The sequence below is a fragment of the Purpureocillium takamizusanense genome, chromosome 9, assembly GCF_022605165.1.
Source record: "Purpureocillium takamizusanense chromosome 9, complete sequence".
Classification (NCBI taxonomy): Eukaryota; Fungi; Ascomycota; class Sordariomycetes; order Hypocreales; family Ophiocordycipitaceae; genus Purpureocillium; species Purpureocillium takamizusanense.
This window is the reverse complement of record NC_063076.1, coordinates 506,322-527,040: the sequence shown is the minus strand read 5'-3', so window position 1 is coordinate 527,040 and position 20,719 is coordinate 506,322. Positions and strand designations below refer to the sequence as shown.

Sequence of the window (20,719 nt, the reverse complement as noted above, 5' to 3'; positions counted from 1 at the left end):
AAGGCGGCGATGCGGGCCGAGACGCTGGACGCGCGATGGAATGTGAGCAAAGCCCACCTCACGCAATTAGAAGTTTCAACTACTACTACAAGCAACGCCGGTGCCTTGTGCTTCGGAGAACCTCCTAGCGTGGATGTGTTTCCCACAGACAATGGCATCTCGGCCGGCCCGCACTGCTGGCTGCCCTCGCTCCAGACAGGGCCTGGGCGGGTGTTGAGCCGCTCGCGTGCACCCCTAGCAAGGAGCAAAGGCCCGATTCTCATTTGGTGTGCCCGATTGGGCTTGATGCATCTGCCTCTGTGATGCGCCGTCAGTTGTGGCCGGGTCGGGACAGTCACCAGCAGGCCTGCTTGTGTTCATTGCGTCTGCACTCGCCGCCGCCTATCAAAAGGGCCGTCTGTGCGCCCAAGGCGCCTAGCCTTACCCAGTTGTGAGGTTGTGCATAAATGAAGTGACGCAATGCCCCTCCCGAACGCTTCGATGGCTTCCTGGTGGCCCTCGAGTCTCCCTCGAGTCTCCGCATATTGTTGGGTTCAAGTGTGCGCCCCTGAGGCCCGCTTCAAGGCAAGACAGGACCGCTGTTAACATATTACGTTTCCCCAAGGCGAGGCTGGCATCCTCCCAGACGACTGTGTGGTGTGACAAGGGATGGCATCTTTTCTGGTCTCGTCCAGTGTCTGTTCCGAAACCTGTTTGCAACTCAGCTCAAGGACTGGCCCGCCCCTTGCGCTACGATGAACATCGGGCCAGAAACCTTGCCCGCGGGTGTTAACCGCCTCTGACTACGACCATAACAATCCTCCACCACAATTAGCTTGCGGACGGGCCGTAAAGCAACCAGTCAGATGCTCACCGCGCCAGCAAACTTATTAGATCGACGCCGCAGCCACGATAGCGACGGGAGTGCCCCTCACCCGAACGGGTACACTCGCGAAACACTGGCATAATCGTCCTACTAGAGCAGGCAGTTTGTTGTTGTACTCTCTGAAGACGCAGAATCGGCAATGGCTCGGGTAAGAGCCCTGCTTTGCCAGCCACGCCTACGCAAAGCCGGGAGGGGGGGGGGGGGGCATCATGACAGCCAACTCACACGTTGACAACCTGTGCCACACCACAGCATCCATGGCATCCACCAGTCTTCTGACAGGTGGGAACAGCAGGCCCCATACCCCAGATGCAGGGCGCCACTCCTTGACGGTAGGTCGATCTACCCAAAACGATTTTGGCGACGTCGTCACGGGACGATCCTGAGGCAACCTAAGCCCCTGACGGCAGAGCTAATGCGCACTCGAGGTCGGGCTGGCGAACACCCAGACAGACGCCAGCCACTACGGCTCGCGCGGTGACGGGGGACAGTTGAACGAGGCGTTGGCAGCGAGGTCGATACGGGCGTCTCTAGCAACTCGATGTGACGGGCCCAATGCAAGGGACATGGGATGCAGTTTCACCGTCATACCGATCCTATCTCGCACAATGGTGGCTATCCTGGGGCCGGATGCGCATGAGGCCCCGGCGAATTGGTCATTCCGGTTAATATGCCAGCGCTGCAGACGCAAGGCGGTTGGCGGTGAGGCGGCAGCAGGTCTAGTTTGCCGACGCCGCCAGGGTTGTCAGCCGATGGGGTAGTGCAGCTACCTATATGTGCCAGTAATAAGGAGCGGTAGGTACTACTAATGGATGGTAGGCTGGCGAAGAGCGAACCAATTGCCCTTGTGTGCTATGCTCGGTAATTGCTGTTGACTTGGCTGGAGGACCTCGCTGCTGGGGGCAGCTCTACGTACTCGGAGCAACCGAGACCAGGAAGGAATTTGAAGGGTGCACTTTCGGTGTGTCGATGTATACTGTGAAGCACGTCCCGAAAGGGGAAGAACAACGCCTGTGATATCCAACAACTTGCCCACCAGCCAGTTCCACCCATGACGTGTGTGGCCAATGGGGCAAGCCAGGTCCCATTGCGCAAGCAAGAGCGATGCTCGTTTATTCTCCAACAGTTGTCTGTTTGAAGTGGAGTGACTGCACAGGCCGGTAATCGGCCAGTAGCACCTGCCTTTGGGGCCTGCGTTGCGTGGCATGCCCAGACGCGGGGGATTATCATCAGAGTGCCTCTTGCTTGGCACGCGGCACGTGAAGCGGCCGCCGCCCCCTGCGCGCATCTCTTCTTGAGTGCTCTTATGCGGCAATCGCACGGCTTGGCTGTGTTCTTGATGCTCGATGCCGCCGCTCATGTCTGCAAGTCGGAAGCCGTGCAGCCTCAGCACTGATGAGACGCGCGAGTGAGCACAGGTGGGCGCCCAAAGTAAGTTGCCCTCTCATCTCGCGGCGCCAGCACTGGCGATGTTGTGTCTCGACTTTCACGTGCGTGGTGCGGACTCTCGTGCAGGTCCAACCCAACGCTACGTCCAGCGTCTACTACTAACGTTACTAGCATCACACATCTTGGGGGCGAGGGCGCACCCCAGCCATGCGCCATCGAGTCTGCCGCGGGGCCGGGTGCGGGACCACACGAGCAGGACTCAGGCCGCCATAGCGTCTCGATTGCCAGGTACCTAGACGCCCACATGGCATTGCCGCCACCCCTTGACGAAGCATACCTGATGTCAGGACGAGAACAAAGACGAAGAACTAGCCTTGGACGCGCATCTCAGCCCGTGGCGCTCAGATCCGTGCCGTGCCCCAAATGCGGGCGCAACGACGGTCATGGCAGATACCGTGCGAAATACGTTTAGGATGGCCGAATCCGACCCGTGGCTTTGGTCATACGAGAGGGACGGACGCCAGCTGCCAGCCCATGGCATCACCTATACATCTTTGTGCCCATATTGGCCGTTTTATTTGCCCATGCTGATCGCCCATGCACTTTCTCTAGGTGTCTACCCCTGCCTGCGCCTGTCGTTTCTCAGATGCCACTTCCTTGGCCATCACTGTCCAGCCTTGCTCGCCGTGCCAACATGCATTACTGGGACAGCGGTAGCGCCGAACAAATGCGGTCGCACCTTGTTGTTGGGCCGGCCGAGATGGACGACTTGTTGTCGCCAGAGTAGTGGAGGCTGTCTAGGCCCCTGGCCACGAGGGTCACCTCAGAACATCGCCGGTCGTGCCTTGGACAGGGCCTATCCCGACCCGCTGAGACGACCACTTGTCCACTGTTGGCCCGGGCGGCGCATCGCTAGAGCATCGTCAACTCGAGGATCCAGAAGCGTGTTCCTGAGGAGCGGCCGCTCCAAGCGGTCGGCGCCGGTCCACCGACGGCTGACGGATGACATGGTACTACATGAGTGAATCTGGCGGGCTCTCCCTGCTAACGCCGCTAGAGCCCACCTGAAGGTGCGTTGCCCTCTAACTCCCACGCATCCTTGGTGTGTGCCAAACTAGAACGGACCCATGGAGGTGCAGCGCAAGGCAAGGCATGACGACCTTGAAGACACTGCAAGTCAGCGGCATCGTGGCACACCCACTGGAAGGCTTGACAGCGTGGGAGTGCCAAGGCACCTCTGGCGTCGACCATACCGCCCCAGCTGATCTGTGAGGTGGGCGGGAGTGATCAAGCAACCGGGTACGTTGGATGGTGCAATGACGGCGCCGACCGCATGTTGCCGGCCAGGGGGGCTCAGGGCCGCGGACGCCCTCGTCTCCAACTCCCGCACACCCTTGACCCTCCATGACATGCCTCCTCCCCTCCCACCCTGCAATCTGCGGGCTTGTGGCTGTCGGTACCAGGAGGGCCCCGCATGGCCTACAGCAGGGTTTGGCCACGCTCGGGATGCCGCCAACCAACGCACTGGCTGTTCCTCTGGGCTGTGCCTGCTAGAACTTGGGAGTCGTACTTTTTCTCAGGCCGCACTCCAACACAACCCGGCCAACCGCAGCTGCCGAACGACAAGTGGGTGGTGGGTGGTGCATGTGCATCAAAGGCATCCAGGGATTTTGCGCAGAGGAGCACGGGTCGGCGGCTGTAAGGCCTTATTACCCCTGGCCATTGGCACGAGCAGACACGCAATCAGACGTTTGCTTTTGGTATGTAGTCTTTACTTGGTGCTGCAGCACGGTACTTGGTACTACACGGTGAAGACGTCCCGCCGTGATGACGACGAATACGACTTCAGCATACGTCTAACTACATCCCTGGCGCACAAGACGGCGGCACTAGGCGACAAGTCGCAGCGCCGGACAGGCGCTCCCATCGCGCACTGCCCCTCATCATCTCCCCTCTTCATCGCACATCGCCCGCTAGCCGTCGACGTCGGTGGGAGCCACAGGCTGACCCCCAAAGAGGAGCCCACAACTAACTAGGGCCAGATCCCGGATCCAGAAACGGTGTGCCTCGGCGGCAGCCCAGCGTTGCGGGCTTGCGGTACGTACCTGCAGCGCCGTGGCCTCCACGCCCGAGCCCACGCCCACACCCTCCGGACACCTCCAGTACGCCCCTCCCCCCTTCCAGGGCGCCGCCGCTGCCGCCGCCGTCGTCGTTCTCTGACACCAAGTGGAAAAGACATGCCATGCCATCCTTGCACTGTGACCGCGCGCGTGCCCGCCCTCGAGATAGTAGTAATACCTGGGAGCTGCCATCCAAACCTAGCGGCCGCCTGCCCGCCTGCCCTGCCTGATTGCCTCGCTCCCCACATCTACCACCTACGGCCCGCCGAATTCCATCTCTCGCAACCCATTCTCGTGTCTCCTCCTCCTCGCCCTTCGCCCGACTGTATATATTCCTTCAGCTTGAGGCCGGAAAGCCCTTTGCGTCGGCTTCATGTCGACTGCCTACGGCCCCGCCCCCATCCACGTCCCACCTCAAGAGGCATCTTGTGTCCCGTCCGCGAGCCGCTCATCACGCTCGACTGCGCTTCCGCGGCCTCCGTCCCCGCCGCCTGCCGCCCCGTCGCAATGTCCAACGACCCTTCGGTGCGGCGCATCCTGCCCCAGGACGCGCAGGATGCGCACGCTGGCCAGATGAACACCTTTTCCTTTGCGCCGCAGCAGTACCCGCAGCGAGAGACGCAGAAGAGTGCGCTGGGTTCCCTGTTTGTCGCCGCAGTGCCTCCCTAACATATGCATCCTAGATTATGTCTTTGTCGATGAGCACAACCGCCACAAGCGCCTCAAGGGTACGTCTGCGCACGCGTTGGAGTCGCTCCGGCCGTATTAACAACGTTCTCGGCAGTCATGAGGGCCTGCGAGGGTTGCCGGAGAAGAAAGATCAAATGCGACGCCGCGACAACGAATACATGGCCGTGCTCGGCCTGCATCAGATTGAAGCTTCATTGCGTCCGTCCGAACGGATATGACGGCTCCGACACGACAACGTACGACACCTTCGTCGACTCCTCGGGACAGTTTCAACAGATGTCAATGCAGCCGCAGCTTGCCCCAGTGGCCCCCAAAGGCGCCCAAAACGTGTATGCGCCCGGCAGCTATTCCGAGGGCGATCCGGCCGGCTTCCACTCCCTCGCCTTCGACGCCGCGCAGTCGCAGCACAACCTGCACTACACCACCATGCCGGCAGCTTCCGTGTCGGTCCTGGACCAACAGTACGCATCACAGAACGCGTTCCCGACTCCCCCCCTGCAGCAGGGCCCACGACCCGATTCGTCTCCCGAGGCCTACTCCACAGACTCGTACCAGAACCAAGATTTGGCCGACCTCTTGGGTGGCTTGAAAGTGAACGAGGTTGGGACAGGTATGATCATGTGTCGTTGCGAAACAGGCTGGCACCGCTAACCGGGTTTGCAGCGCCCTACCTGCGCAATAAGGCATCGTTCCGTCGCGGAGAGCAGCCGGCCGTCGAAGATGACGACGACTTTGGGAGCGTGCTCCCTCGCATCGCCTCCGGGCCCGGTCACAAAATACGGATACCCCCCGAACTGATGCCCGACGAGGGCTCCGCGCTTCACTATTTTGACCTTTACTTCAACAACGTCCACCCGTACGTTCCTGTCCTGGACAAGGCTCAATTCTATCGTCAATGGAGCGCGGCCAGAGAAACCATTTCGCCCTTGATTATGGAAGCGATGTTTGCCATCGGCGGTCGCCTAGCGGAAGATCCCGCCCAAGGCCAGCAGTGGCTGGCTCTCGCATCGAGTATGTGCATCGTCCAAACGCTCAGGCCCTGGCTAATTGTGGCTTTCAGGACACGCCGATTCGTTTATGGATATTCCTCGGCTCAGCACGCTGCAGGCTCTCTTGATGATCCTCAAGGCTCGAGAAGCCGCGCCGAAACGCGGCTACTACTATCGCTCGTGGATGACGGTGGTGCAGTGTGTACAGATGGGCAAGGACCTAGGACTCGACGAGCACCACGACGAACACCAAGCTGGCCGCGGATGCGACTTCGGCCCTAGCGAATGTCAGCTACGCACGCGCATCTGGCAGACGGTGTTTGTTTGCGAGGTCATGGTCGGCACGCCTCAAGGTTTGAACGCATCCTCACGGGGCCAAAAAGTCATGGGAGCTAACATCCACAGGCCGTCACGACTTATCTGTCGACCTGGAGTCCGTGGACTTTAGCATACCACGCCCGACTGCGGGGGGCGACGACGGCGAGTATTTGGTGTCGCGCGACTTTACGTACTTTTCGCGGCTCGTGCGCAACATCGGCAAGATGAGCAATGTGTACGCGAGGATCAGGAGAAAGAAGGACTGGGGCATGGATCCAGAGTTCCAGCAGCTCAGCCAGACCATCTCGTCTTTTCTGGCGGAGCTGCCGGCGGACATGGCCGTTACCTTTCCCGCGGACGGGTCGCCCCCCGTGCTGCAGTCGTCCTTCATCGGCAACCTGCATGCCTACTACTACCTAACGCTGATCTTGTACCACCGACCCGTGCTGTCGTTTCTCGACCCGACCACAAACGAATCGCAGTGGAAGCATCACATGCTCATCTGCTACAACGCCGCCAGGGCCCTGTGTCGCCTGCAGGAAGCCACGTTGCAGACGTATGGGCTCACGGGATTGCAGAACATGCAGCGGGGCTTTAGCTTCTGCGTCTACGCGGGGCTGTCATGCATCGTGCTCCATCTGGTTCGTGGCCTGCCCATGGTCTGGTCGGCCTTTTCCGCGCTGACGTATCTACAGGTGGCCATCGTATCGCCAGACCCTGAGCTAAACTCGGACGCGCGAGAGTACTTTACGCGCCACATGAGAATCATGGAAAAGGTCATGGAGGCGTGGTCGATGCCCGAGCTCCAGAAGCAAGTTGACGCCGTTCGAGAGGCCTTCTCGGCCGATGTTCGCAAGCCGTTCGTGCTGAAGCCGTCATTTCCGTACGGCAGCCCGCACTCGTCGAGCCACTCAAGCCCGCCACGGGCGCCACAGGGTTATCGGCCCATGGATCGGACAGATCCGCTGGACCAGCATTTGGACCCCCAACACCCAACAGTCAGTTTCACAAGCCATCCCATCACACCTCCAATATCCGTCGGTCCAGGGGGCAGCAAGAGTGACTCGCCAGCTGTACAGTCGCTCGTGATGATGCCGCAGGACAGCCAGGGGCCGGACATGCACCACGGCCTGTCCGTTTCGACCAGCCAATCGTCGTGGAACCCGCAGCGTATCTTTGAGTATGTATACCAGCAAGCCAGCGTGCTACCGCCGTAGATGCACTGACAGGCCGCTTTAGACAATGGAACACGTCGTTTGAAACACCCGCCCAGACTGGCCCAGTGTCCCCGACGCCGGGCCACGGCATCAACGTGGCGGCCTCGTCCTCGGGCGCGTCGGACGTATCCGCGATGCACGATTACCAAGGCGCCAGCTCGTCGTTACCGCAGCAGATGACTTCTCAGCCGTACTCTGCGTCAACCCCGATGGCCAACTTCATCACACCAGCCATGTGGCAGGAATCTGTCGCGAGCGTGTATGAAGGTGGCCTCAAGCGGGCGTGGGACTACGACCCTATGCAACCGATGAAGCGCCGCTGAGCCGGTCACGATAAGCGGCGACGCACGATCCTTAGGCTGCTTTTCTCTCTCTCTTTTTCTTATTTGACAGCTAGACGCCTACTATCAAGCCTACTCACAATTGCTGGGAGGTTCGAATGGCACGAACCGACCGACTCACAGCGAGTGTCGGATCACTTAAAGCATACAGTATCTACCTGTCACTGTACGTGTACGAGTACATTATGGGGGTTGGGGCAACCCGTGTTCTTCCGCGAAGAACAGACGCGACGGCCGCCAGGACACAGCACCTGGACAACGCGGGGCGGGGCGGAATGTTCATGAAGCTACGAGGTTGTGGAGGCGTTGGATATCGGATTGCAATGATTTGTATTGGCCTCTGCGGCGGTGCCGTTAGAGTGGGAAAATGTACAGTAGCGCAAGGCGTCGACTGGCGTTGACCGGCCCCTTGCAGCAAGGGGCGGGCAGTGAGTTTGGTTACAGCGGCCTGACGGATATACCACGGGACGGCAGGAGTCTTGACACAGTACATAGTACGAATTGCTACCTTAGTACCTACTACCATAGGAGTAGGTCAGGCAGCAAGTTGGTAATCGAAGGGCGTTCTCGATTGGTGGTGCAGCGGACGGACTGGCGATGCCCTTGTGTGCCGCAGCGTGCCGCTCCTCTTGCCTTGTATTCGTACATAGAGTACGAGATATACAAGACAAAATATTACGGGCCTTGCCGCTCAGTGGGGCAAATATATCATAGAAGGTAGCTCCATCTCTCCAATGCCACGTTCAAGACGCACCCCTGAGCACGTCATCCATGCGGACGCGCCGCTCGCTTTGGGGAATGCCGTGCACATGCCAAGCGACGTGTACGACAAGCACACGCCGTGAGACGTTGCTGCAGGAGGGGGGGGGACACGCGGGCACGGCATCTCAGCAGGATCTACCTACTAACCTACTGACCTAGTACGTAGTACCCTGGTCACTTGGTCAGTTGGCACTCCATAGCTTCAACACCTTCCAAGTAGTATCCTAGTAGATAGATTCTGCACGTGCCTAGTGCTACGTGAAAAGCAGGCGGGCGATGCAGGCGCAGCGGATGCGACGCTGGCGACGCGGGCGGCAGCGGCGGCAGGCGGGACGCGGACGGGAAGGGGGGGACGAGGGGAGTGAGTAATCTTGCTGCTGTGCGGGCGGGTGCGTGCGGTTGGACTGCATCATCAGTGGAGTGTGAGAGAGAGATGGGATGAACGGGAGGGTTGCGCGCGTGCGTGCTGCGTGCATGCAGGCGTGCGTGTATACATACATGCGTGCGTGGTGGGTTCGCGGGCAGCAGAGAGTGGGCGAGTGAGTGAGTGCGTGAGTGAGTGAGTGATGGGTGAGTGAGTGCTTCACAGTCGCAGGAGCCGTGCCCGTCTTGTCATGCGGGCATGGATGTGGGCTTGCCCCCCCCCCCCCCCGGGGCGGCGATGTCGGTTCACCGGGTGGTTAGAAAGAAGAAGGGAAGAGAGGGAGAAAGGAAGTAAGAGGGAAGTTCTTGGCGCAGCTCCTTGAAGAGTCCTGAATCGTTGAGCCCCCTGTTAAGGGGGGTGTTTGTTCATTGTGAGGTCTAGCAGTTCAGACACAACTATCATCGTTTAGAACTCAGCAGCATCTCTGAGGTGAAGGTGGTCCAAATATAGCTCTACGCAAGGCAGGGCTGGGGTATACTAGCTAGCATGTACGTGGCACAAGAGAGCATTCTCGGCGAGGGGTTGCCGACGGGACGGGAATGCACAGCGTCCCGAGGTTCCACGCGGTGTTAAACCTCCTTGGCGGCCCTCAGGGCAATCTTGTCCCTCACGGCGTCCCAGATCCAGGTCTCGACGACGGCCCTGCCACGCCGTCCGGGCGACGCCATCACCGTCGCAGCAGCTTCTCCGCGTTTCCTCCTCGGTCCGGTCGCTGCCGCGCTGCTCCTGCTGCTGCTCTCCTGGACGTAAAAGGCGTCGACGGCGCGGAGCTCGTACCACTTGCGCGCGGCGTTTTCCTCGGCGGCGTCGCGGACGTAGTTGACGATGCCGAAGCGCGTGCCAGGACGACGGGCGCGCTGCTGCTGCTTCTTCTGCTGCTGTGGCTGCTGAGTTTGCTGTTGCTGATGTGTGGTGGGCCCGGCCGCAGACGACGGCGGCGACGAGAGAGGGCCCGACGCGGCGGCCGGTCGCATCAAGTCACCGGCGCGGACGTCGCTGTAGCGGGGCTTGGCGATGGCGCTCATGGTGGTGAGGGTGAGGCGCGTCGAGGCGGGCATGGCGGCAACGAAGCGCGCGAGGGTTGCGCGCGAGTGGCGCGCCGCGGGCGGCAGGTGGATGTGGACGTGCGTGACGAAGGGTGCCGTCGTGTAGGCGACAAAGGCGAAGGGGAGGATGCCGCAGAGCGCGACTGGTTTTAGGTGTGGCTTCATGTCAGCGGCAGTGTTTCTTATTCTCTGTAAGTTATGCTTCGTCCTGTCCTCTCACTCCACCATGCGAACCGGAGGCTTTGCACTGACGGGCAGAGAGGGGGAAATGGGGAAACCGGAGACGGGGGAAAAGGGACAGGGGGAAGAGGACAAGCGCACCTCCGGCGGCCTCGCCCCATGGCTTGTCCGCCTTGACGTAGCCGGGGACGGCGACGAAGCAGAAAAAGGCCCCGACGAGGAGGCTCGTGAGCTTGAGCATGGCGAGGAAGGTGGTGCGCCCGGTGCCGGCGTGGTAGATGATGAGGCGCTCGGGAACTTCTGCAGGCGTCCCATCTCCATTTAGCCCTTGAAACGACTCCGAAAACGCGGGGGCGAGCGCTGCTGGAGAAACGTACCGTACTGCTTCGGGCTCTGAGCCGCCGCGCGGGCTTGCCTCTGCAGCTCAGGTCCCGGTGCTGTGCCGAGTTTCGGCGCGGCGGCCGGTGGTGGTGGTGGTGGTGTTGAGGCGAGGCATCGGCGCTGTGGTTGCCGCTGCATCTGCAGGAGGAGGAGGAGCCGTAGCCGTGGTGGTGGTTGCACGCGGGATGCGCGCGTCAAGGGCGCGGTGTGTATGAACTGTATGAGTGTGCATGCCCGGGAGGCTGCTATCCTGAATGGTAGCATGGCTGCGGTGATGATGGCGTGGCTGGTGCTGTTGTTGACATGAGATTGATGCGCATGAGATGAGATGTCGTTGGAAAAGATGGAGAGAGCCAGGCTGCGCGACTGGAAGAAGTGACCTACCCTACACCTGTCGCCGGCGTGAAAAGACGAATGGGGGTCTATGAGGACCGGCATCTTATGTCAATCAACACATTCCTACGGCATGCGCTGAGAAAAGTATCACTTCAAAATCTCTAGAGCCCCCATTCTTGTTAACCGGCCTCGTGTGCCGGCCTTCATTGCTTCAATTGGATGAGGTGGCCCGACAGCAAACGGCTTACACGGGGTGGGTGGTGCCTCTTCTCGATCACGAGGGTTTGAGAAGGTGGGAAGGTTCGGCTTCCACTCTGTGATACTAGAAAGCATTGACGGCTGTATGAATAGTGAAAGGCGCCTGTATCAGTAGCAATTCACTTTTTTCCTTGGTACATAGATCCCTGGTAATGCTCTGCCCAGCTAACCAACACACCTTGACTAGTGTCCAAGCAGCCTGAAATCAGAGCGCCAACTTTCCTCATGAAAGCTGCGATTATGGAGCCAATCAAGTGTATACAGCTACTAAGCCAATCGTATCCCAATTCGCCAGGACCTAGACAACGTTCTTGTCGAGCCACTCCTTCCACTGGTCGACGGTCCAGCTGGAGCTGGTGTCGTGGACGACACCATCAAAGACGACCGTGGGCGTGACGTGGACGCCGACGAGGCGGTTCATCTTGGTGAGCAGCTTGAGGTCGTTGGTCACCTGGTTGCCGACGTTGAGGGAGCCGTCCGGGGCGGGCTTGTCGGGGACCTCGAGGAGGGCGTAGACCTTGGCCTCGTCGAGCCCGACGCGGGCGGCGGCCAGCTTGGCGAGGCGGCGGTACGTCTGGTTGCGGGGCTCGTTGACGACGTTTACGTCGAAGAAGTCCTTTTGGGCGTCGAAGAGGGCGGCGCTGTACTCCCAGAACTTGGCCGGGTCGAGGCGCAGGACGGCGAGGGCCGACTCGTGGAGGAGCGTGGAGCTGGGGTGCCAGGGCTGGACCTGCTGGCGGAAGACGACGGCGAGGAGCGCGGCCCACGAGGGGTTGGCGCGGACGAGTGGGAAGACGTCGCGCGTGAGTGTCAGGAACTGCTTGGCGGAGAAGGGGCAGCAGTAGTCGACGTAGAGCTCGAGCGTGTGCGTCGTGTGGGGGACCGACGACGAGGCCGTGGGGGCGGCCGGCGGGGAGCCGAACTCGAGCTTGTGGGCGGCGAATCTGGGCGGGACGGCCATGATTTGATGGTGGTGGTTGTGATGAAAGTAAAGGTGGGCAAGTGTCTTGTCGGCGTCACTGCTCAAGCTGGTGCTGGAGAAAAGGGGACGAGAGATGAGGAGAGAGGGAGGGGAGCTGCAGGGTGCTCCGGCCGGATTGGCAGGGGAAGAGTGAAATACTGATGCGTGGTAAGCCAAGACGAGGGGCAGAGTTGGAATCCGGGGGGGAGTGAGATGGGAGGTTGAGTTGAGTGGTGGTTGAGATTGATGGTGTGATTGATGTGCATATCACCATCCATGTCGATGCACCAATGATGTCAATGCCTTTGCCGCAGCTTCCGCCTGCCGGTTCCCGAGCCACGGCGACGCCTCCATGGAAGCCGAGGCCAGCGGGCACATGCTGTACGCCCACTCCACTGTAGTAGGTAGGTTAGTAGGTAGGTACCTTACCTAGGTGCTACCCTACCCACTGTAGCTCACCTGGCAGCGGACAGCTGTGGCGCCGGGGGTGAATTGATCATGGCGGGGTAAAGTAACAGAGGCCACTGTATTAACCTTGAACATGGGCGGCACTGTGGGGGCGGGGTAATGGATGCATTGCTCAGATGCCAGATTGATAAAGTTCCCATCAATCAACGTTGCAACATGCATGCCTGTAGCGTGGCTCGTCCATCGTCGTGGCTCTTGCATCGCACTCTTGTAATCGACACCGCTCTGTCCAAAGTTGCCGCCATGTATGGGTACGGTAAAACATCCCTATAGTGATTTGGCTCCTATAGGGACGTTTTACTGTACGTACTCGTACCCCAGGCCCAGACGGGACCGACGGCGTCGTGGGTTAGGGATCGTAGCCCAAGGTGCACTTTAGATCCCTGGGCGCTGCTGGGGAGATTGACGAAGGAATAGAACCCCGCTATCAACTTCTCGATCGTCGTGAACCTCAATTTGGCGTGTCCAAGTTGCCCACGTCCCACCATATCGCTACCACCAGTATAGACGGGCAGACGGAGGATTCCAGAGAGATGCAAAAATGAATAGAATAAAATCAATGCACGCCTAATGCGGGTATCCTGCTTTCTGCTGCTCCTGGCGGGTAAATCGTACAATGAAAGCCGGTACCTTGGCCACACTCGCTCGCACTCGTACAATCTGAAAAAGCACAGGCCCAAATTTCCCAATCAACACCATGCAAAAAAAAATTAAAAAATTGCCAATCCAACCATCCCATCTCTCGTCCCCCCCTCCCCATCATCACCCGGACCGCACCAGCCGCACGCGCACATCGTCGCCCAGCCGGTCGAAGCCGACGTTTGTGCGCCGCAGCCGCGTCGGCGGGCGAAACGGCCCGTCGGCGCCCTCCTCGATGTCGAAGTCGCGCAGCAGCGTCGCCGCCAGCGCCATGGCCGTGTCGAAGCCAATCTTCTTGCCTGGGCACAGGTTTCCCGCGACACCGAACCCGCGCACCTTTTGCGTCAGCGGGGTGCGCAGCGAGCCCGTCGCGCCGTCGATGAAGCGCTCCGCCCGGAACGTGTCGGCGTCGGGCCCCCACGCCTGCGCGTCGAGGTTGAAGGACAGCATTGGTAGGAGGAGCACGTCGTTTTTGCGTACCGTCACGTCAGCTGATGCTGCTGATGCTGATGCCGACGGAGATGCTGCTAGTGCCGCCCCCGAGTCCTTGGCCGCGGCCGCCGACGGCACTGTCGCTGGCGGTGCTGGTGCTGACGCCGCCGCCGGCAGCGCAAAGTCCTCGGTCGCCACGCGTGGGACAATGGTCATGCTGAGGCGCAGCGTCTCGTACCAAGCCGCCACGAGGTGAGGGCACGTCGTCCGCACGTCCGACATGTCGGGCCGGCCGTCGACGTCATGGCGTCCCAACCGGCGCACCTCGGCCACGACCTGGCGCCGCAGGGCCGGGTTGACGAGCAGGTGCCGGAAGAGCCAGGTGGTGAGGGTGCTCGTCGTCGGCAGCAGGCCCAGCGCCTGCAGCAGCTCGCACTTGTAGTAGTCGGGGTTGCCCTCCCAGTCCTCGCTGTTCATGCGGATGGCGTTGATGCGGTGCGCCGCGCTCGACACGCGGCTGGCGCGGTGCTCCCGGTGAAAGGCCATGAGTCGGTCGACGAGGAGCTCGCGCGCCTCGTAGACGGGCCTGGCCGTGAGCCACGCCATGGGGCGGACCAGGTCCTCGAAGCCGTCGCTCAGCGTGATGAAGCTGTCCATGAACTCGCGGTCCGTGTTCCAGGGGTTCTCGGGTCCCCAGAAGGAGCACGCCGTCGCCCCCAGCACCGTGTCGAAGATCCATCGCCCGAGCTGCACCTCCTGCGCCGCCGGCTGCTCCCCGAGGCGGCGGTGGATATAGTCCGTGGCCGACTGCAGCAGCTCGTCGTGGCTCTGCGTGCTGCCAATGGCCTGGTTGTGAAGCGGCCGCGGGTCGTACTCGGCGAAGACGCGGATGCCCTCGTCGCTGAGCCCCAGGGAGCGGGCGGCCACGAGTGTCACCACCTGGATGAGGCTCGTCTCGCGCGAGTGCTTGGCCAGGGCGCGGTCCAGCGACGGGTTCACAACCACAAGCTTCTTGGAGAGCAGGTCGATGGTGAAGAGCGGGTGCTGGGGGTTCCGGAGGATGAGGTCTCGCACGTAGTGGCCGCCGTTGCGCTTCAGCTCGAGGGCATGGCCGATGAAGGGTATCGTCGAGGACACATGCGGGATGGTCGAGGTGTCTGGTGCGGACCGGGCCTTGACCGTGGTCAGACGGTTGTTGTAGGTCGAGACCAGCTTGGGAAGGAGGAGAATAAGGGTGACGAGGTATGCGAGGAGGAGATGTTGTGGCATAGCAGCGGAGACTGCGTGCTCATTAGAGTTGACGTGATGCATCCATGGACGCATTGCAGAGCCTGTGTCGTTCATGACGGGCAACAGCAAAGTTGGATTTCTCATTCTGTCTGTGGTAGAACCTGGTACAGTGCAGTACGTTTTCCTCCCCTTCACTTTCACAGCAGTTCTTGCCTCGCTCTTATAAACAACATATCGGACGAGCCGCACCAGGCCCAGCGCTCTCTCTCTCCCTCACTCTCTCACTCTCTCACTTCCCCCTTCCGGTCCGAGCACCGCCCGGCCTCACCCGGGGCGGCGGGGGGGAACGCCTCACGGGCAAGGAGCCAACTCTGACAGAGCGCCATGACTCCACAAGATCGTTGTCTTCTCGCGATATACTTGCTGTGTTGCCCGTGCCTGGAGCTCCGCCCCCATCCGCGAGGCTGCTGGAGACCCCCCCCCCCCTCTTGCCACGACCACACGCCCCCCCATCACCCCTCTCACACCCTCTCACACCCCTCCTCTCACACCTCTTATCCTCCTTCTCACACGACCCCCTCACGAATTGCTGGGCCATCAGCTTGCGATTTAGGCCAACACACACGGCTGCCAGCCCAAAGAAGCCCGGTGTAGGTTGGGTTTCCCTGGAGGAGCGGAGTGGAGAGGAGTCAAGGGGATGGGAAGGAGGGGAGGGGGCCAGGCACCGCACTTTGTGAGGCGGCGGCGGCGGCGGCGGCTTCGAAGCCGAGCATAGGACGTGCCCGTTCGTATACGGGTGCATGAACGACGCCGGTGTGCTGCCGCCGGCTTGATGATGGGCACACGACTAGTTACGACGACGACGCGCACCGAAAAGAAGGGGACGGGGGAGGCGTGTGCTGCATCACGAATCACACGGCGTTTGCATGCAGAGAGACAGAGACAGAAACAACAGAAGAGAGCCATGTGTTTCTCGGCCACTGCTTCGTCGGGTATGTTCGGGTCGGTGCCGTGGTTACCTACCTATGAGAGCTCTACGTCTGAGAGCTCACGTTCCCAGTGGCATCCTTCACGAATCGATCGTGGCGGTTTGTAAACCGCATGCCCCTCCTCCTCCTCGACCTCGTCTTCTTCCCGTCAGAGCCCAGAGTCGGCCCCAGAGTCCAGGGTCCAGACTGCCCGCCTGCCGCTTCTCAGCTCTTACATGCAGTTCCCAACTCGGCCAACCTGCGTCAGTGTGCCCTGCCAATCCAAGGCCGCAACCCGCCCCCCGGCTAAGGAAGAGCAGCAACAAACTAGACAGCCCAAGGAAGGAAGAATCGATGCAAGTTCCTGTGGTCAAAACCGTACGACGGCTGAAAGGGGATTCCGGTGAGTGGTGGAGGGAAGGGGAGGGGAGGTGGGCTCGCACCAGGCGTGAGGCGAGGCCGCCGGAGGGTGAGCAGAGTAAGTTGCTCGGTACGGAAGTGCAGCACAGTACCGGCGGTGTCATCAGGTTCCTGCGTGCGGATGAACCTAGTGGGTAGGACCCTGATCCACGACCCTGATTTACATTATTTTCGCATAAAATCCAGTCTATTCCCGATTTAACGTAGTACGCAATTTGCATATAATCGAGAGGAGGCAAACCCGTAGCTGCATAAACCCATATCTACCCTTGCTGGCGATATCCCGCGCTAGCAGGGGCCATCTCCATGCCTACATTAGGGAAAGATGCCAAGCAAAACAGCATCGCGACAGGCATCGCAGCAGGCATCGCAACAAGCATCACACCAAGCATCGCAGCAGGCATCGCAGCAGCGGCATCCCGCCCCCGCACCCCGGGACGGAACGAGGGGAAATCCCCACCCAATTTTACCGGGAATGTACTCTTCTGCTGTCCTCGCATAACTTGAATCAGGGTCGTGGATCAAGGCCTAGTAGGTGGGTGTTTATCGGTCTGTTCCTGTCATTCTGTCTTGTCCGATGCCCGCGGCTGCGAGTGGCGGCTGGCGCAACCACCTGCCGCGTGGCTGCGGTAAGCCAGCCCAGCCCGGCCCCAGCCCAGTCCATCCGGTCAAGCCACGCCAGCGGGCAGGCAGTCGAGTTCGCTTTCGTTTGTTCGGTACGTTGCCTGTCGGTGCAGTGGTGGGTATTGAGGGTACAGCAAATCAGGCGGGATTCCGGTTTCAGTACTGTATAGTACCCAGATAGGTAGGTGTAGCCACCTGTAAGAAGGCAAGGCAGTTGCAGCAATAGCTCGCTCGCAGGCATTCGGCATTCATTTTATTGGGCAGATTTCGCGCCCACCCTAGCCCCTGCTCGGCAGCCTCTATTAGCATCACCTCAGGGCCTAGAGGGTGACTTTGGCCGCCTGCACAAAAAGTAGCTATGTTAAAGTACCGTTTTAACCCCTGTTAATGCGTTATATATGCTTTTACAGTATTCTAGTCGCGGGCTCCTATTAGAGTTATTAAATTTACTATTTAGTTAGTTTCTATAGAGTATAAAACCTACTAATAGGCATGCCCCTATATCATATAATACTTATTATACTATATATATAGGCTTAATGCAATGATAGTCGGGTAGGAACTATACTGTATTATATATATGTAGTTAATGAGCCTGCCAATGCATTGGCTCTTCCGATTGGGCGGGCCTCGCCACTCGATTGCAGGTGCTGCAAGGCGTCTTCTCTCCTTCCAGACTCCTAAAGAATAGTGGACCGATTGGAGTCGAAGCGCGGGTGCAGTAGTTCCCACCGTCGCCCCACGTGGTCCCGGGCCGCCCAGCGCCCACTCTTCATATGAAGGCTTGCTTGCGACTCCGTCGAGTCGAAACATGGGCTGGCTCGAGCTTTTGAACGAGCGTCGTGAAAAGATTTTTTATCTTTGAGCATTACTATTAATATAGCCTTGTTCAACTATTCGTACAGCTATCCAATCATGTACTACGCTAGTCTAGGTCGGACATGGCGCTCGGTACGGCGTGATGCGCGGCTTGGGATTAGCTAAAAATTTCTTGGCGGCGGAACGGCTGTATGAATAGTCAAACACGGCTGTATCAACAGCAATGCTCTTTTTCCCCGTTCGTTTCTTGCCCTCTCATTCCCCCCCCCCGTCTCAATGGGGGGGTCTTGCTTTTCCTTTCAAACGACAGTACTGTGCAACCCAAACCCCGACCCCGCTGGGCTGCTGCTGCTGCTGCTGCTGCTGCTCCTCATCCCGTTGCGGTAACGACGGCGAAGACGAAGAGGCGTCCGGACGGGCGGGCGGCCAACGCCCATCGTCCGTGACGTCGCACAAGCCGCAACCGCGCGGGCGATAGTTGTCGTCGTTCCTACGATGGGGGCAGGCTCTCCGTGACGACCGAAGAGAGAAGAAAAAAAGAGTGGGACACGAAGGACGCATTGTCCTGCACAGTAACAAGTGCGGGACTTGATACCCAGGTAACTAGTCAGGGGCCAAGCGGCGGGCAAGGAAGCGTTCATCCCGATAAACAAAAACGTCACTACCCTCGTCATGTCTTCTTTGAGGCACGTGTACCCCCTCCATCGCGAGACCAGGCCAGGCCGGGAACGCCCTCGGAGCCTGGCCTTTTTCTGCCCCGCCCGCCGCTCAGCTTCCGCCTCGGCCAGGCTACCGAATTGTCAACGGGCGAGTCGTCGACGCGCGTGGCAGCACACGGGTCCCAAAGAGGCCCCCCCCCGTCCCTTCCCTCCAACTTCTTTCCGACGCGGACATGGCCGGGGAGCGGGGCCCTCAGGGCGAGCTGAAGGAGGGGAGGGGAGGGGAGAGGGGGGTGGGGGACTCTATCAGCCTTGTGGAGGCCAATCGTCAGGGTCTCTTCCTCGTCCTGTCTCGTCGTGCAGTAAGTAGTACGGTTACTTTGCAGTACTAACTCATTGTCTCTTGTTTTGGGCGCGCGGGCGTGCCCGGGCTTGGCTGTGCGCCGTGCGCCGCAGGTTACAACACGAGCGAGCTTTAGCAGCAGCAGCAGCCCCAAGCCCAGTTCCGAGTCAATGGGCAAGTGACCGTATGACCGAACTGACTGACTGGCTTGATCCAGGGGGGGGAACAAGCCGTGCACGTACCGGCCGGCAGGCTTGCAGGTTGGCTTGCAGGTTGGCTGGGCTGGCAGGCAGGCCGGAGAGAGGGCGGGACGAAGGGAGGGGGGGGGGCGAGAAACGACCGCGGGCGCGCGGAAGCAGCAGCAGCGGCAGCGGCAGCTTGTGGTTGGTGGTGGTGGCATGCAGCAGCAGTAGTAGTATTGACGGTGATGGGCTGGTGGAAGAACTGCTAGCAGGGGAGCTATCATGGTGGTGGTGGTGGTGTGCGCTTGGGAAAAGCATGGTGACCGCGTGGCGCGGTGTTGCATCGGTGGCACGACAGGCTTTTGGACCCCGAAGGACGGAAGGACGACGACGCAGGCACAGATTACTTGGTACTCCCGTCCGTCAGTCTCCCTTGCTCTTTTCGCTTGCTCGTCATGGGTTGCTTCTCCGGCGGCAGGCAGGCACGCAACGAAATGCAACGCAACGCACGCATGCAACAGCGCACTGCCACGGGCGGACGGCGGCGGCGGCCATCCTTCGAGTCCAGGCGTGACGCTCTCGAAAAAAAAAAGCCAAGTCACACAGCAACAACCTGCAGCAGAACCGCGAGGCTGTCCGACCCCTGGGGCGACCAGGAACGAACCCCCAGCAGCCCGTCCCCGTGACCGACCGACCGTGGCCGAGGTGCGTGCCCGGCGCCGCGCGAGCGGGGGAGCCCAGCGGCGGGGGCCGCTTCTCGCTCTCATCACTCACACACACTGTCTCTCTCACACTCATCACTCTCGGTGCTGTGCCCCGCCGTCGTCCGCCCCGCCCCGTGGGTGTGTCTTTTTCGCCTGCCGGCCGCGAAACGCAACCCACCGAAACAACACCCACAAGTAACTACGTCAAGTCGGTAAGCAGAGCAGGTGAGTCACGGGAAAACACACGAGGAGGGTCATGCGATGAGAAGGGAGGCGCGGCTACTCAAGCGCGCCCACACACACAGGTCAGGTGAAGCTGCCTCGGGAAGGCTTTTCGTGTCCGTCCTTGTCTGGACGCTGACAGTTTGTGCGTCATCGTCGGTGTCCTCTCCACCACCCCACCGATGGAGGGGGCGACCGGGGGGAGGAGCAGCAGCCTCGGCCGGCGCGGCGCGGCGCGCGCAGCAGCAGCAGCAGCAGCAGCAGCAGCAGCAGCAGAGCCTCGCACAACGCGCGGGGCAGGACTCATCACTAGTCGCCCAACCTAAAAGGATGAGTCCTGAAACGGTGATTCGGAAAGCACCCCAAACGGGAAACGATGGATGGGAGAGGGAGGGAGAGAGAGGGGCGGGCAACACGAACGGGTGTCTGCCTGATTGATGAGGTCACGCACACCTTGTTTTTTATGTTTTTGGGTTTTCGGGGGCCGGAAAAGCTGCGCGTTTGCAAATTGGGCCCCGATTGCGTCTAGCCGCGGGCGGCGCGCGCCAGGCGTCTGTTCCCACTAACCCGTGGGCATTTTGCGGCGCAGTCCTAGGGGGCTTGGTTCATGGCGGCTGGAATTCGGAGAGACGAGCAGATCAGCCTGACCTAGTGGTGCTACCTGCGTTAGTTTCTACTAACGTTGGCAGGCTGACGAGGCTGCAGCCCCAGGACCTCGTCGCCCGGATGGCG

At 60.3% G+C, this 20,719-nt stretch overlaps 5 protein-coding genes across 6 annotated transcripts; 1 reads left to right on the top strand and 4 right to left on the bottom strand.

The window, feature by feature from the left end:
• The first annotated feature begins 4,609 nt into the window (after window positions 1-4,609).
• Window positions 4,610-8,611, top strand: JDV02_008986 (uncharacterized protein). Its single transcript, XM_047990623.1, has 7 exons — window positions 4,610-5,002; window positions 5,058-5,102; window positions 5,159-5,674; window positions 5,728-6,075; window positions 6,125-6,406; window positions 6,459-7,012; window positions 7,067-8,611. The coding sequence occupies exons 1-7, from the start codon at window positions 4,882-4,884 to the stop codon at window positions 7,586-7,588; spliced, it is 2,388 nt and encodes a 795-aa protein (XP_047846632.1). The 5' UTR covers window positions 4,610-4,881; the 3' UTR covers window positions 7,589-8,611.
• A 917-nt stretch (window positions 8,612-9,528) lies between these two features.
• On the bottom strand, window positions 9,529-11,019 carry JDV02_008985 (uncharacterized protein). Of its 2 annotated transcripts, XM_047990621.1 has the most exons (3): window positions 10,719-11,019; window positions 10,483-10,641; window positions 9,529-10,304 (listed from the first exon to the last, which is right to left on the bottom strand). In XM_047990621.1, the coding sequence occupies exons 1-3, from the start codon at window positions 10,984-10,986 to the stop codon at window positions 9,685-9,687; spliced, it is 1,047 nt and encodes a 348-aa protein (XP_047846630.1). In that variant the 5' UTR covers window positions 10,987-11,019; the 3' UTR covers window positions 9,529-9,684. The 2 variants fall into 2 exon arrangements, with proteins under 2 accessions (XP_047846630.1, XP_047846631.1); XM_047990622.1 differs by having other exon boundaries at window positions 9,529-10,641.
• Window positions 11,020-11,317: 298 nt separating this feature from the next.
• On the bottom strand, window positions 11,318-12,542 carry JDV02_008984 (uncharacterized protein). The gene has a single exon (XM_047990620.1). The coding sequence runs from the start codon at window positions 12,275-12,277 to the stop codon at window positions 11,615-11,617; it is 663 nt and encodes a 220-aa protein (XP_047846629.1). The 5' UTR covers window positions 12,278-12,542; the 3' UTR covers window positions 11,318-11,614.
• A 764-nt stretch (window positions 12,543-13,306) lies between these two features.
• Window positions 13,307-15,216, bottom strand: JDV02_008983 (uncharacterized protein). Its single transcript, XM_047990619.1, has one exon. The coding sequence runs from the start codon at window positions 15,188-15,190 to the stop codon at window positions 13,508-13,510; it is 1,683 nt and encodes a 560-aa protein (XP_047846628.1). The 5' UTR covers window positions 15,191-15,216; the 3' UTR covers window positions 13,307-13,507.
• Window positions 15,217-19,046: 3,830 nt separating this feature from the next.
• On the bottom strand, window positions 19,047-19,379 carry JDV02_008982 (uncharacterized protein; the record flags this gene model as incomplete). Its single annotated transcript, XM_047990618.1, has 1 exon — window positions 19,047-19,379. The coding sequence occupies one exon, from the start codon at window positions 19,377-19,379 to the stop codon at window positions 19,047-19,049; it is 333 nt and encodes a 110-aa protein (XP_047846627.1).
• Window positions 19,380-20,719: the final 1,340 nt, after the last annotated feature.